Here is a 15,913-nt window from a genome sequence, read left to right on the forward strand (position 1 = left end):
TGTTTGTGTTTACAGTCTATGTATACAGATTAGAAGTCTATGGGGCTGATAGACAGGGGTCAGTCTGTCTACCAGCCCTTAAAAATCTATGCAGTCCAACATAGGGAAACTGGATCAAGAAGCCTGAGGAGGAATGCAAACAATACTGTTGAGTCAAGATCTAAGTAACAGGGCTGTCGGAGTGAGTTCTAGGTAAATAGAACAATTTGGGAGGTAGGCTACACTAGTTTAGGGGAAAGGAAAAGTTTTTCTTCCTTACCCTTCAAAACAGATATTATCACCATTTTCTCACACATACAAAAATATGCAGCTTAAAAATATACTGTAGTCAATAATAAAAACAAACTCAAGGCTTCTTGATGTCTACCAGAAACAGAAAACCTGGTGTGTAATAAAAGCCAGTGCTATGAAATTTCTCACAGCATCCAATTAAATTAAAACCTATCTTACAAAAATGAATGAGGCAGAGGGGAAGTTACACAGCACTGGTTTCAGGAAATGCACTCTAACTGTCCTCATGCTCTATAGAGATGTGTGTGCTTATTCTGCATGGATTACAAAACATTTAGATCGTCTGGAATTTCTCCAAAAACAAAAACCAAAGCACTTCATGGTATGCGAGTATGCATAGGCACTCCTGTGATTGCAGCCCCATGGCTCTACTATATATCTATGGTGTGAGATCTCAGGCACTGTGCCTCTTACTGCTAATGTCATGACATTTGGAATGAGATTTGGTGAAATCACTACTGTGCTGCTCACTGTTCTCCATGCTGGAGAGAAATCTGTAGATGTGTGCTTCCTACACTTCTCCTGCTGTCTCTTGAATATTCTTCCCCCAATCACCAGATCACAGATCATTCGGAGGAACAACTCTGATATAAGGAGTCAAAGCACTGCTCCTTTACAAGATAGCTGCCTCTACAGACACAGTGCAGAACAAGACGTGATAAGTTATTAATGGGGGGAATGATCAGTTGCAGGGAGAGCACAGGCAATACTGGTGACTAGTTGAATATAGGAGTGAAACCCCTGCGCTACCTCAATAATGAGAGAGAGGAAAAACACACAAGCAGAAAATTAAAATAGAAATTGTGATAAATGTGGCCGCTGCTAACATCAAATTGTGTTCCCACAAAAGTAGAGCAAATTAAAAATAAATAAGTGATGCAGCGCTGCTATATAATAGCTACAAAAAATGAAAAAGTGACATAACTGAATAAAACGTTCATACTAAGTCCATAAATATAAAATCAATCAATTTATATTATGTAATAGAGTTTCTTCCATAATTCATGTGTTTTCTTCTTGTGCTGATATCCCAAACACCATCAAGTGAAACAGTGCACATAACATATAGTGCCCCCTCAGTGCTCACAGATCTCTCACCTCAGCGCACATGGTAATGCGCTTTATAATATCAAACAGACAAAAGGAGTCTTCACTTTTTCAATCCACAACCAGGTGATGGTAATCAGATACCTTTTGAACTTGCAATAGATTGTCAAACCAGAGCCAGGGATCGATCCCTTTAACTACTTGCCGACCGCAGATAGCCAGATGACAGCTTCACTGTGGACGGCCAGTTCTGGGAGGGCGTCATATGACATCCTCCCGGAACGCACTCTCCTGCGCACCCCCGGGGACGAGCACCCGGCGATCTCCATGATCGCTGTGTTTTACGGACACAGCTGTTCACGTGATATGGTAAAAGGCCAATCACAACTGCCTTTTACCATGTGATCAGACATGTCCAATGACACACTGATCACCGGGAAATGCAATTGCCAGTTACACTGTTCAACAAATTTTTATTTTTTGCCAGTTTTGGAAACAAAAGGATCCATTTCTTAATGAATTTCACATTCTGAGTTCAAATATAACAATGAAATTTGTCAATTGGCTCTAGTTTTTCTGTAAACGGAAAGTTTTCTACTATAGGCGTAATGACTACATAATGCACAATAATTATATAGATAGATGTCTTTCCACAAATATAAAGCAAGTGATATTGACTACATAACAAAGCCTAAATGGCATAATATATTGCATAGGATTACCAAGAAAAATTATAGCCATAAGCTAAGTTGAATCATTTTAATACTTAGGATTCTCACTAGTTTTGTCTTCAGTTTGTGTCGGTTTTGCTTCTCTTGGCTTTTCTCTTGTATTCGAGGAAAGGGCTATCTCTTACAACTGCACGTGACTACACGCTTCCGGTTCTTCCTCACTTGACTCAACCACGAAGGATTCTGGTGCTTTAGGAATTGGTAGCCCCTCTCCATGAGGAACTGGACGTATTGCCGATGGAATATTTGGATAGTGCACAGATAACTTTTTCTTCTTATTTAGCCCTTTTACAATTGGAGGCACCATACAAAAGTAACAATTACTAATATGATCTGTTGGCTCTCTCCAAATCATTGGCACAGCGAAAGGCATAGATGCCTTTTTTCCATTCAACCATTGATCCAGTGCTGTCCCACAAGAATTGCAGCATATATGTGGTTCCCAGCTCTTGTCCTGGTCTCCTATCTTGCAGCCAAAATACAAGTTGTAGGCTTTCTTAATCATTCCTGTTATCCTCCTTTTTTGTGAGATAAAAGTTATTTCACCGCAGATATAGCAGAAATTATCTGCTTTATTCACACAAGTTCGAGGCATTACTGAGTAGCCTATATAAGCATAAAACGAAATGTAAAGACGCTGTCGAACTACAATCAGCTACAGATACTGCAGCTTTTATGCAGTGAAGTGATGCAATTAAAGGCTAATATTGCATCATCTCAGTATACATGCAACTTTCTATTGGTCACCAGTATCAATTGCGCAATATGCAGCTGAAGTTGCATCATAATTTTGAATGGCTTACGTCATTAGATGGGTGAATATATCATGGAAACTAGAGCCAATCAACATTTTTTAGGGTCATTTTTGTTTTCAGCACCCCAAAATTATGTAAGATTAGCTAATTTTATGCCCAAAACTTTTTACCTGTTGAACAGTGTTATCGGCTGCACATTCCTCACGCTGTAACAGCGTGAGGAAAGTACTGCCGAGAACCGGCAGTTGTCAGAGGAGGGATGATCGGTGCCCAGCAGTGCCACCTACCAGTGCTGCCCAGCAGTGCCACCCACTTGTGCCGCCTATCAGTGCTGTCTATCAGTGCCGCCTAACCGTGCAGCCTCAACGCAAATCGGTGAAGAAGAAAAATTACCAGTTTGCAAAATGTTATAATAGAAACAAAGAAACTTTTTTTTTTTTTCAAATTTTTTGCATATAGTGGCTAGTAATTACCACCAAAAGAAAGCTCTATTTGTGTTAAAAAATTATTAAAATTTCATATGGGTACAATATTGCATGACCGACTAATTGTCATTCAAAATGCGACAGCGCTGAAAGCTGAAAATTGGCCTGGTAAGGAAGGGGGTATGAGAGCCCGGTAGGCAAGTGGTTAAGGGTGATGGAGGTCACACATTTGTATCCTTAAAAGGGAACAAAGGACACTCCCATGGTGCAGTATGTACTAGTATATAAATTTATTAAGAAGCAGTAATACACTCACATGTAGTAAATGAATAAAATGCCATAAAATCAACAGATTCAGGCTTCACTTGTTGTCAGCTGAATTCACTATTCATGTCTGCCCAGAGACAGGCCCCTTACGCATCACATCACGCCCACGTGACTTCAGAGGGACAACAAGTGAAGCCTGCATCTGATGATTTTATGTAGTAAATTAATAAAATGCTATAAAATCATCAAATGCAGGCTTCACTTGTTGTCCCTCTGATGAAGTCACGTGGGCGTGATGTAATGCGTAAGGGGAATGTCTCTGGGCAGACATGAATAGTGAATTCAGCAGACAAGTGAAGCCTTTTGATTTATGATTTAATTTTATGATTTTATGGCATTTTATTCATTTACTACATGTGAGTGTATTACTGCTTCTTAATAAATTTATATACTAGTACAAACTGCACCATGGGAGTGTCCTTTGTTCCCTTTCAAGGATAGAAATGTGTGACCTCCATCACCCTTAAAGGGATCGATCCCTGGCTCTGGTTCCCTGGCTCTGGTTTGACAATCTATTGAAAGCTCAAAGGTATCTGATTACTATCACATGGTTATAGATTGAAAAAGTGAAGACTTCTTTTGTCTATTTGATATTATAAAGCGCATTTCTATGTGCTCTGAGGTGAGAGACCTGTGAGCACTGAGGCGGCACTATATGTTATGTGCACTGTTTCACTTGATGGTGTTTGGGATATCAGCCCAAGAAGAAAACACATGAATTATGGAAGAAACTCTATTACATAATATAAATTGATTTTACATTTATGGACGTTTTATTCAGTTATGTCACTTTCATTTTTTGTAGCTATTATATAGCAGCTCTACATCACTTATTTATTTTTAATACTGGTGCCTAGCCCTTTGTCCTCTGCCTGCCTTTTTTGGACACAGCTTCCACAGGTTTAGCCTCTTTAAAGGGTAAGTTCGTCCAAAACGGATATATTAGTTTTTGGTAGATGCTGCTGTAATAAACCAGCCAACAGTTTCTCATATTTCTTGGTGAGCTCTCTGTGTTGAATTCCAGGTCTTCACACCTGCTGTAGCCATTATGAGAGTTTCCCTCTCTATCTCCTGATCTTTTTTTAAAAATGTGTTATGAGAAAAATGTCACAGGGGGAACTGAATATGTAGGTTGGAGCCCCCAAAACTCCAAAAATGAACAGGAAAAGGAATTGTTGGGCATGTCCAAAACATATAAAAAGTCATGGATTGTGTCAGCCTACAAAGCTCCACCTATAATTAAATATCACTATCACATAATATCACCCTATGTGAACTAACATTCACACAGTCACAATACAATAAGGTCCTTTTACAATACCTTTCAGTATATAAGGAGACTGTGCGACATGCTTGTCCTGGTGAAGGACTTCAATCAGCAAACCCTCCATGGCACTGCCGTACATTCGGTACCTCATCAGGAAAGAGCCATCATTTCTATCCAGGGGGTCAGGAACATGAATTCGGATGTATTCCTTGTTGGAGAGGGCTTTGATGGTTACTTTAAATGACTTACTCCCTGGAACAAAAAAATCAAAGAAGAAATATTATATGGATGAGAGCTTTTTTTTTTGTTAGTTATGACCCCCTTGCCAGATAGTTCATTTCAGCAATAATCTTCCCATAAGGGCTCACTCATACCATCTACACTCCACAGAAACTGCTCTTCTAACACTTATGATTTTACTAACATGTAAGGCCAATGGTCACTATTCTGTACACTTACTCTTGGACCTCTCTGCTGCCTTCTCCTCAATATACTCCATTCCCCCTTCATGACTGTACTCGTCATTGGGTCTCATCTTACTTATCTCACCGCACCATCAGTGTCACCTAAAACTCTACCTCCTCCTCTACTCTTCCTTTTTCTGGTGGGGTCCTCCAATGCTCTGTCCTTGAAGCTCCCTTATTCTCAATCTACATCTCCTCCCTGGGTCAGCTGCTAGCCTCCCACAGATTCCAATAACATTTCTATGTTAACAAGACCCAAATCTACCTTTCTACCCCCCAGCTCACTCCATCAGTATCCTCATACATCACAAATTTACTAACAGACCTTTCAATCTGGATGTTACACCACTTCCTCAAACTCATTCTATCCAAAACTAAGCTCATATTTCCTCCCCCACTTCTCTGTGTGGATGGATAAGTCCGTCCCCGCACACTGGGGTGCTAGGTGTAATCCTGGACTCTGAACTATCCTTTTGGTCCCACATCCAATCACTGTCCACAGCTAGCTGCCTCAACCTCCACAGCCCTTCCTAACAATTGGCACCACAAGCTCCTAATTCACTCTCTGGTCATCTCTAGCCTCAACTACTGCAACTCCCTCCTCATTGACTTTCCTTTACATAGGCTATCACGCCATCAGTCCATCATGAATGCTGCTGCCAGAATCATCTACCTTCCCAACCATTCAGGGACTGCTACCCCTCTCGGCCATTCCCTCCACTGGCTTCCACTCACCCAACGAATTAAATTCAAAATACTAACAACTTACTAAACCATCCGCAACTCTGATCCCGGCTGCATCACTAACCTAGTCTGAAAATACAAACCAAACTGTCCCAAGAGCTACTGTTCTCTAGCTCCGCTGCCATTCTCACCTCCAGGACTTTTCCAGAGCCTCTCCCTTCCTCTGGAACCTCTTAACTTAATTCATCCAAATCTCTCCTTCTCTGTCCACTTTTAGGCAATCCTTGAAAACCCATCTCTTTAGAAAGCCTATCCTGCCTCCACCAAAAAAAATACATTTTTTTTTCCTCCATCAGCTCATTCCCCACAAATATTGCTTTTTGTATGACTTGACCCTCCCTCTAAGTGCAGGCTCATATATATGCGGATTGGATGCGGTTTGAACTGCATCTAATGTACATGACATGTGAAAAAACATTGCTTCCTATGGTGCCTGTTCACATATGTCCGGTGCACTGGCAGTGCAGATTCAGTGCGGTTTTAAAGAGTCATGTCCAATTTCTGAGCAGTGTGGTCTGGTTTAGGTGCGGATTACAGGCTATTGGCTTCTATGGGAACCGTTTCTAAACCTCACATGTGTGAACAGGATAAGATCCTGAGCCAATCCTGTCCTGGACCTGATATAAACCTGACATTAACCACCGAACAACATCTGTATCAATTAGCTGTGAAATAAAGTTATAAAAAAAAAAAAAAAAGTATACAGTGCCTTGAGTTGTAAAACACAAGGCACTGCTTGTAACTGATGCTACACAGTGGACACCAGCCGCACACCAAAATGTACCATGTGATATAGAGTATATGTGCATTTATTATATTCTATGCATGTTATTGATTAGTAAAGTCCTTTCTTGTGTAGACATCCCCAGGGACAGGAATCCAGAAGGAATAGTTCACTTTTTGCACATCTATATCCCTGCCATTACAATTATGTAAGGCAGCATGCAAACAGTGAAAAAGGATAATTATGATAAACATATTTTGACAGCAATAATACTAAAAATGTGAAAAATATACAAATCACAAATATTAGCGCAAACCAAATCACATAACTAAATATAACCACCAACAAATAAGTGCATATTAATAGTGCAAACAAAAAATCAAATAGGGAATCTCAATATAGTCCATTCAGAAAAGTCCACATGATCCTCAGTAAATGAAGTAATGAGATCCTCCTTCATAAGCAATGTGGTATCCGAGGGAATCCCTCGGAAGAAGTCATTGGACGAAACGCGTCAGCTGTGGCCTTAGTTGTGTGATTTGGTTTGCGCTATTAATTGTGATTTGTATATTTTTCACATTTTTATTATTATTTTGAGTTTTTTAATAATAGCAGCATCCAGTGAGTGTATTTCCTCTCTTTATTACATTGGCGCAATGATGTTGGTATAATAGAAGTGTTGTATTTATTGGAACATTTCTTTGGTAACTAACTTTTTAGTAATATTTTGACAGCAACACATATGCAAAAAAAAAACAACAAATAAAAAAATAATTTTTAAGATTCATACATGAGAACCTTGTTGAAGCAATTTTATGTTATACGGCAACAACATGCTATTGCTGTCTATCAATTTTGCTCCAGTGTTGTCACCCTGTCACATAGGCCATCAGCACAGGCATGGTTCACATTTATCCCCATCAGTAAACCCACCCTGAGAAATGTCATGTAGCCGTTGATGGAGTGCATGTAGACCTTAAGTGGTGGCAAACAGGCTGCAGGAGATCAGCAGCATGACAAGCAACAAGGATTTAAAAATAAAAAAAAAGGACTTAAAAAAAAGTCATGATACACAGAGCACACAAAATCTATAAAGGAAAAGCAAGAGCAGACACAGATGCAGGGTTTTTGGCCAATGTTCAGTTTGTAGGAAGGACAAGCTCCTGCCAATACTATTATGTAAGGGTGGCTTTATCAGGGACAGTCAGCCAAAGAAATCTGGGAGCAGTCTGTAGAGGAAAGATGCGGAGAACATGGTCAGGAAAGATGAACAGCAATGGGATCCGGAGCTCCTGGGTTCTCTGACAATTCAGCAATGATACAAATTATACACAGCACCCTGAACGATGTGCGAGAACTTCTTCCACAATTATCCTGTACTAGAAAATATGGAGGCTGCCACCGCCATCCTGTCCTCCTGAAAATGCTACCTGCCTGGCTGTCCTATGGATCTAATGTCCTCTGTTCTTCCTGAACCACAATTCTGCAACAAATACAAGGAGTAGACAAAAATATGGAAACACTACATGATTTGCAGGAGTGAAAGTGACAGCATGTTTCACGTTGAAAGCGAAAGTGATGTAATATTCTTTTGCTTCCGCTGTGTGATGAGACACCTAGCTAACAGGTGGGAAGCCTCACTTTCATCATTCATTGCATGCACTGCTAGTGATACGGAGTCATGTTAGAGCTTACTGAGCTTCAGAGAGGGTGACTTGTAGGTGCCACTTAGTTGGTGCCTCTTTGACTGAAGTCACCAATTTATTTACTGTGTCGCAGGTACAGTAACAGGTATGGCGGCATATACAGTTTCTGGGAAAATGTTGTCTGATAAGCATAAGTGCAGTCGATATGATCAACTGACCGACAGAGGCCAAAGGAAATTGCACAGGATTGTGACCTGGAATAAGAAAACAACTATTGCAAGAGTGAGTGCAGAGCTCAATCTCAGTCTTCACGGGACACAGTCGTTACAGTTTGCAGTCTTCACGGGACTGAGATTGAGCTCTGCACTCACTTTTGCAGCACTTGTTATCTTAGCCCTGGTTCACACTTGCCTACAGACTGTGGGCTGGTTGCAGGAATTGCAGCCCGCAGCTGAATTGTGCTGTTCTTGCAAGATACGCGGGGATGACATTCATGCTGAATGGCACCTCCAGACATCTCAGTCCTCAGCGGGATCAGGAGTGAGGGAACTGCGTGGTCAAAAAGACCATACAGTCTCCCTGCAGATGTGTTTTTCAAAAGGTGCATGCACCTTTTTTTTTTTTTTTATTTTGCATGAAACACCGCCATAGCAGTCCATTTAAATGAATGGACTGCCTTGGCCGCACAAACGCAGGGCGCACACCCACACTAGTGTGAACCTGGCCTTATTCCGGGTCTCAATCCTGCACAATGTCCTTTTGTCTCTTTCGGTTAGTTGACCATGTTGCCTGTGCTTATGCTGATTAGATGGTGTTTCCCCAGAAACTTTATATGCCATCATAACCTTTGATACTGTCCCTGCGACATGGCAAATAAATGAGCAACCATCTGCCTGGAGTTTGCATGTTCTCCCTGTGCCTGTGTGCGTTTCCTCCGGGTACTCCGGTTTCCTCCCACACTCCAAAGACATGCTGGTAGGTGAATTGGATCCTGTCTAAATTGGCCCTAGTATGTATGAATGTAAGTTACACTGGGTTCACACCTAAGTGCTTTCTGCAGCATTTTGCAGAAACGCAGTACAGTCCATTTAACATGATATTCTATGGGACAGGTTCACATCTGCGTGATTTCCCCTGGTGCATTATTTGGAAAGTGGCAGGGACTTTTTTGAATGCAAAAAGGTGCGTTTTTGGTTCTATAGACTTCAATGGAAATGCTACATGAAAGCATGTATTGCATTTTTGCTGCGTTTTGCATGTTAAATCTGCCTAGCAACAAAAAAAAACGTGAAATGCATCAAAAACGTGTCAAAAACGCAGGTTCAAAAACGCAACACAAAACGCAATGCAGAAACAGCTCGAGTGCAACCTGCATAGGTGTGAACCTAGCCTTAGGAACCTTAGATTGTATGCCCCTTGAGGGTTAGGTACTGATGTGAATGTACAATATATATGTAAAGCGCTGCGTAGACTGATGGCGTTATATAAGTACCTGAAATAAATAAAATAAACTTCAGTTCCAGAGGCACCAGCTTTGTGTGCACCAATAATTTGCCCTCTCTGAAGCCCAGTGACCCCTGGTTCACATATTCATGTTCCTGCGGTCCGCGTTTTGCGCGGCTACAAGAGCCTATTCATTTGAATGGACTCCGGTGCCCCGGGACACGCAGGGAAGAAGTCCCTACACTTCTTCTGAAAATGCAGCCTTGGTTCCCAGTGCGGTTGGCAAGCCATTAGAATGAATGGCACTCACCCGCAGGTCCGCATTCTTTGGTGCGGGTGGTGCAGCTGCAGATTTTTGTGCGGATCCACCGAGGCACCACCCACACAGACATGAACCTAGCCTAAGCTCTGACATGACTCTGTATTACTAGCAGCGCAGGCAGTGAATGGTGAAAGTGAGGCTTCCTATCTGTCAGCTAGGTGTCTCATCACACAGCAAAAGAAGAATGTTACATAACTTGGAAAGGTTTCACTTTCACAGCTGCAAATCATGTAGTGTTTCCATGTTTAGTGTAACCTGCATGTAGAGCGGACATGTCACCTTTAATCTGATTTTCTACTGTGCATGCCTGTCCCGCGTCAGAAGCGGCTTTCCTTCAACCTTGGCATGTGATTGGACAGTCCCAAACCCTACGGAACCATTTCAATCGATAGGACTCCCGACTATGCCGTGCCGCAACGATTTTTAAAAAAGGTTCCTGTGCTATTTTTGGCAGTTTCATGTGCGACTTCCATAGACATCTGTGCATGACGTCACACAGATATCAGGCAGGCACTGACCAGCGGCTTAGGTACTGTGCTACTTCAAGTGAAGTCATTGATTTCAATGCCACATTCAGCGTGAACCAGGGCATAGCTTTTCTGATCACATCCGGGGTGCAAAGAATTCTACTCTGTCTAAATGCGGCTAAACCGACTGCACCCAATCGCAGGTAAGTGCCCGGGGAAGTGCTGTGTTTAGTGGCAGTGCGGTGCAGAAAAATGCACACTAATGCACCACAAGTGGGGTGAACCAGAGCTTCTGATGTAAGAAAAAAAAAAAGGATTTTAGCTTCTGGTGTGTAAAAAAAAAAAAAATACACATCAACACATTAAAAAAAAACGCATGTCAACGCACATCAAGTGAACTGCGTTTCAGAAAACTCGATGGTCCCATACACAGCACACGTGGTGTGAATGAGCCCCAAATAAACCTGTCAGTGGAAGTGTCATGCCTCTCCTGACTGTCCCTCTGATCCCCCGGCTTCTATAGTATGAGGATCAGCATGACAGTCGGGCGGAGGAGAGGCCAGCTGCCCCTCACTGATCAGACATGGAGGGCACTCCAGCCACAGGGAGTGTGCTGAGCCTGTATGGAGGAGGGGCGGGGAAAGAGTTAAATCCCAGGAATGAGGAAGGTGACGTTTTAGGGGGCGGGGCTGGGTGTCCCTGGATAAGTGCTGAGCTGGGAGGATCCATGGATCACCTGGGATGGAATCGGGACAGATCATTACCTGGGGAGGAGGAGAGCGGCCGCCCTGAGCTGTCCGCCGCCTGGATGTAGAAGTATCTGACCGGGAGGGTGATGGAGGCGTCCAGTCCGGGACCCCACACCCGACTCTGCTCCGGGTTCAGCGGCTCGGCCCCGGAACACACACACATGGCCAGGAGGAGGAGCGGGGGCCCCCGAGACAGTGACGGTCCGGAGGATGCCATGGGTGCCCTCAGCTCTGCCCCGCTCCGCTCCTCAGGTCATTCAAACTTCTCAGGGGGAGGGGCCGGAGGATCTGGCCGCTTCTGATTGGTGCTCTGTGCGGCCAATCAACATATCGCCCTGTTCTGTAGAGGGGACAGTCTGCAAAGAGCCCACTGAGTGCGGATAGATATAGGGCCAGGATAGGGATCTCCCCCTGTATTTTCCCCAGTGTATTGGTCTGCCCGGTATCCCCAGTGTAATGGTCTGCCCGGTATCCCCAGTGTAATGGTCTGCCCGGTATTGTCCCCAGTATAATGGTCTGCCCGGTATCCCCAGTGTAATGGTCTGCCCGGTATTGTCCCCAGTGTAATGGTCTGCCCGGTATTGTCCCCAGTGTAATGGTCTGCCCGGTATTGTCCCCAGTGTAATGGTGTGCCCGGTATTGTCCCCAGTGTAACGGTGTGCCCGGTATTCCCAGTGTAACGGTGTGCCCGGTATTCCCAGTGTAATGGTCTGCCCGGTATTCCCAGTGTAATGGTCTGCCCGGTATTCCCAGTGTATTGGTCTGCCCGGTATTCCCAGTGTATTGGTCTGCCCGGTATCCCCAGTGTATTGGTCTGCCCGGTATCCCCAGTGTAATGGTGTGCCCGGTATCCCCAGTGTATTGGTCTGCCCAGTATTGTCCCCAGTGTAATGGTCTGTCCGGTGTTCCCAGTGTAATGGTCTGTCCGGTGTTCCCAGTGTCCCCTTAAATATGTAAGGTTTTATCTTGCAGAGTTGAGCTAAGCTCTGACTCCTACCCCCACATTTCCTGGTTGTTCTAATTTAGCAGGTGACAGTCTGAGCAGAAACCACAATAAGTCTATATCCTGTATACTGCTTTTCACAGTTACAAGAAATGTTAAGAGGAAATATATGCCTTGTGACGTAATCGCTAGTGTATACGCTTGTATGAAGGGCATACAATTCACTCAGTAGATGAGAGCAGCATGGGTCGTCTGCTGGGTCAAAACAGTGCTGTTTTCAATAAACTTGTTTTCCTCAAGAAATCCGTGTCTGGAGTTTTACCTGAATTTCCAAAAAATACTACTACAATAATCTGCCCACTATTCCCAGTATAATGGTCTGCCTAGTATAATGGTCTGCTCATTATTCCCAATATAATGGTCTGCCCAGTATTCCCAGTATAATGGTCTGCCTGGTATAATGGTCTGCTCATTATTCCCAATATAATGGTCTGCCCAGTATTCCCTGTATAATGGTCTGCCCAATGTTCCCAGTATAATGGTCTGCCCTCTATTCCCAGTATAATGTTCTGCCTCATATAATGGTCTGCCCACTATTCCCAGTATAATGGTCTGCCAACTATTCCCAATATAATGGTCTGCCTAGTATAATGGTCTGCCCAGTATTCCCAGTATAATGGTCTGCCCAGTATTTCCAATATAATGGTCTGCCCACTATTTCCAGTATAATGGTCTGCCCACTATTCCCAGTATAATGGTTTGCCTGGTGTAATGGTCTGCCCACTATTCCCAGTATAATGGTCTGCCCAGTATTCCCAGTGTAATGGTCTGTCCACTGTTCCCAGTATAATGGTCTGCCCCGTATTCCTAGTATAATGGTCTGCCCACTGTTCTCAGTGTAATGGTCTGCCCACTATTCACAGTGTATTGGTCTGCCTAGTAGTCCCAGTGTAATGGTCTGCCCACTATTTCCAGTGTAATGGTCTGCCCACTATTCCCAGTATAATGGTCTGCCCAGTATTCCCAGTATAATGATCTGCCCACTATTCCCAGTATAATGGTCTGCCCATTATTCCAAATATAATGGTCTGCCCAGTATTCCCAGTATAATGATCTGCCCACTATTCCCAATGTAATGGTCTGCCCAGTATTCCCAGTATAATGGTCTGCCCACTATTTCCAATATAATAGTCTGCCCAGTATTCCCAGTATAATGGCCTGCCCAGGATGTTTCATTCCCAGTATAATGGTCTGCCCAGTATTCCCAGTTTAATGCTCTGCCCGGTATTTCCAGTATAATGGTCTGCCCACTATTCCCAATAAAATGGTCTGCCCAGGATGTATTATTCCCAGTATAATGATCTCCCCATTATAATGGTCTGCAGAGTATATATTATTAAAAGGATAATGGTCTTCCCAGTATTTATTATTTCCAGTATAATGGTCTCTCCAGTATGTATTAGTCCCAAGATAATTATCTGCCCAGTATTATTCCCAGTATAATGGTCTGTCAGTATGTATTATTCCCAGTATAATGATGTGTCTACTATTCCCAGTATAATGTTCTGCCCAGTATGTATTATTCCCAGTATAATGATCTGCCCATTATGCATTATTCCAAGTATAATGGTCTCTCCAGCATGTATTATTCACAAGATAATGATCTGCCCAGTATTATTCCCAGTATAATTGTCTGCCCAATATATATTTTTCCCAGTATAATGGTCTGTCCAGTATAATGATTTGCCTAGTATAATGCTCTGCCTATTATGTGTTATTCCCAGTATAATGTTCTGTCCAAAATGATGATCTCCCCAGTATAAAGGTATGCCCAGTAGAATGGCCTGTCCAGTATGTATTATTCCCAGTATAGTGATCTGCCTACCATTCTTAGTATAATGTTCTGTCCAGAATGTAATATTCTCAACATAATGGTCTACCCAGTATGATTCCCAGTAGAATGGGCTGCCCAGCATGGATTATTCCTAGTAGAATGGCCTGTCTAGTATGTAGTATTCCCATTATAATGGTCTGTCCAGTATGTATTATTTCCAGTATAATGGTATACCCAGAAAAGAGGCCTCCCCAGTATAATGGTAGGCCTAGAATAGAGGTCTGCACAGTATGTATTATTCCCAGTAGAATGGTCTGCCCATTGTGTATTATTCCCAGTAGAATGGTCTGTCCAGTATGATTCCAAGTAGAATGGTCTGCCCAGTATGTGTTATTCTCAGTAGAATGGTCTGTCCAGTATAATGATCTCCCCAGTATTCCCAGTATAATGATCTGCCTAGTATGTTTTATTCTCAGTAGAATGGTCTGCCCAGTATTCCCAGTATAATGGTTTTCCCAGTATAATGGTCTGCCCATTGTACCCAATACAATGGTCTCCCCAGGATGTATTTTTCCCAGTATAATGATCTCCCCATTATATTGGTATGCCCAGTTTTTATTATTTCCAGTATAATGGTCTCTCCGGCATCTTTTATTCCCAAGATAATGATCTGCCCAGTATTATTCCTAGTATAATGGTCTGCCCAGTATATATTTTTCCCAGTATAATGATTTGTCTACTATTTCCAGTATAATGGTCTGCCCAGTATGTATTATTCCCAGTATATTGATCTCCTCAGTATAATGGTATGCCCAGAATAGAGGTCTCCTTCCATAATGGTAGGCCTAGAATACAGGTCTGCACAGTATGTATTATTCCTAGTATAATGATCTGCCCAGTATGCATTATTCCCAGTAAAAATGCTCTGCCCACTATTCCCAGTATAATGGTCTACCCAGTATGTATTATTTCCAGTATAATGGTATGCCCAGAAAAGAGGTCTCCCCAGTATAACGGCCTAGAACAGAGGTCTGCCCAGTATGTATTATTCCCAGTATAAAGATCTCCACTGTATAATGGTCTGTCCAGTATAATGATTTACCTAGTATAATGGTCTGCCTATTGTGTGTTATTCCAAGTATAATGATCTGCCTACCATTCTTAGTATAATGTTCTGTCCAGAATGTAATATTCTCAGTATAATGGTCTCCCCAGTATAATGTTCTGTCCAAATAATGATCTCCCCAGTATAATGGTATGCTCGGTAGAATGGCCTGTTCAGTATGTAATATTCCCAGTATAATGATCTGCCCAGTATGTATTATTCCCAGTATAATGATCTGCCCAGTATGTATTATTCCCAGTAGAATGGTATGCCAAAGATGTATTATTCCCAGAAGAATGGTCTGTCCAGTATAATGGCCTGCCCGCTATTCCCAGTATAATGGTCTGCCTAGTATTCCTAGTATAATGACCTGCCCAGGATGTATTATTCCCAGAATAATGGTGTGCCCACTATTCCCAGTATAATTGTCTGCCCACTATTCCCAGTATAATGGTTTGCCCAGTATAATGGTCTGCCCAGCATTCCCAGTATAATTGTCTGCCCACTATTCCCAGTATAATTGTCTGCCCACTATTCCCAGTATAATGGTTTGCCCAGTATAATGGTCTGCCCAGCATTCCCAGTATAATTGTCTGCCCACTATTCCCAGTACAATTGTCTGCCCACTA

The 15,913-nt window shown here is 42.6% G+C and overlaps 1 protein-coding gene across 1 annotated transcript in view; it reads right to left on the minus strand.

Annotated features, from left to right (window-relative positions):
• The window catches only part of POGLUT3 (protein O-glucosyltransferase 3), a 65,614-nt gene extending 53,942 nt beyond the window's left edge, over positions 1 to 11,672 (minus strand). The window contains exons 1-2 of the mRNA XM_089666064.1: positions 11,418 to 11,672; positions 4,898 to 5,095 (exon numbers count right to left, since the gene is read on the minus strand). Of these exons, the coding sequence (XP_089522190.1) occupies positions 4,898 to 5,095; positions 11,418 to 11,619 (400 nt within the window). The 5' untranslated portion in view covers positions 11,620 to 11,672. The remainder of the gene's footprint in view (positions 1 to 4,897; positions 5,096 to 11,417) is intronic.
• Between the last annotated feature and the right edge of the window lie 4,241 nt (positions 11,673 to 15,913).

The sequence above is a fragment of the Staurois parvus genome, unplaced genomic scaffold, assembly GCF_062004578.1.
Source record: "Staurois parvus isolate SC_StPar_1 unplaced genomic scaffold, SC_StPar_1.0 ptg000050l, whole genome shotgun sequence".
Taxonomy (NCBI): Eukaryota; Metazoa; Chordata; class Amphibia; order Anura; family Ranidae; genus Staurois; species Staurois parvus.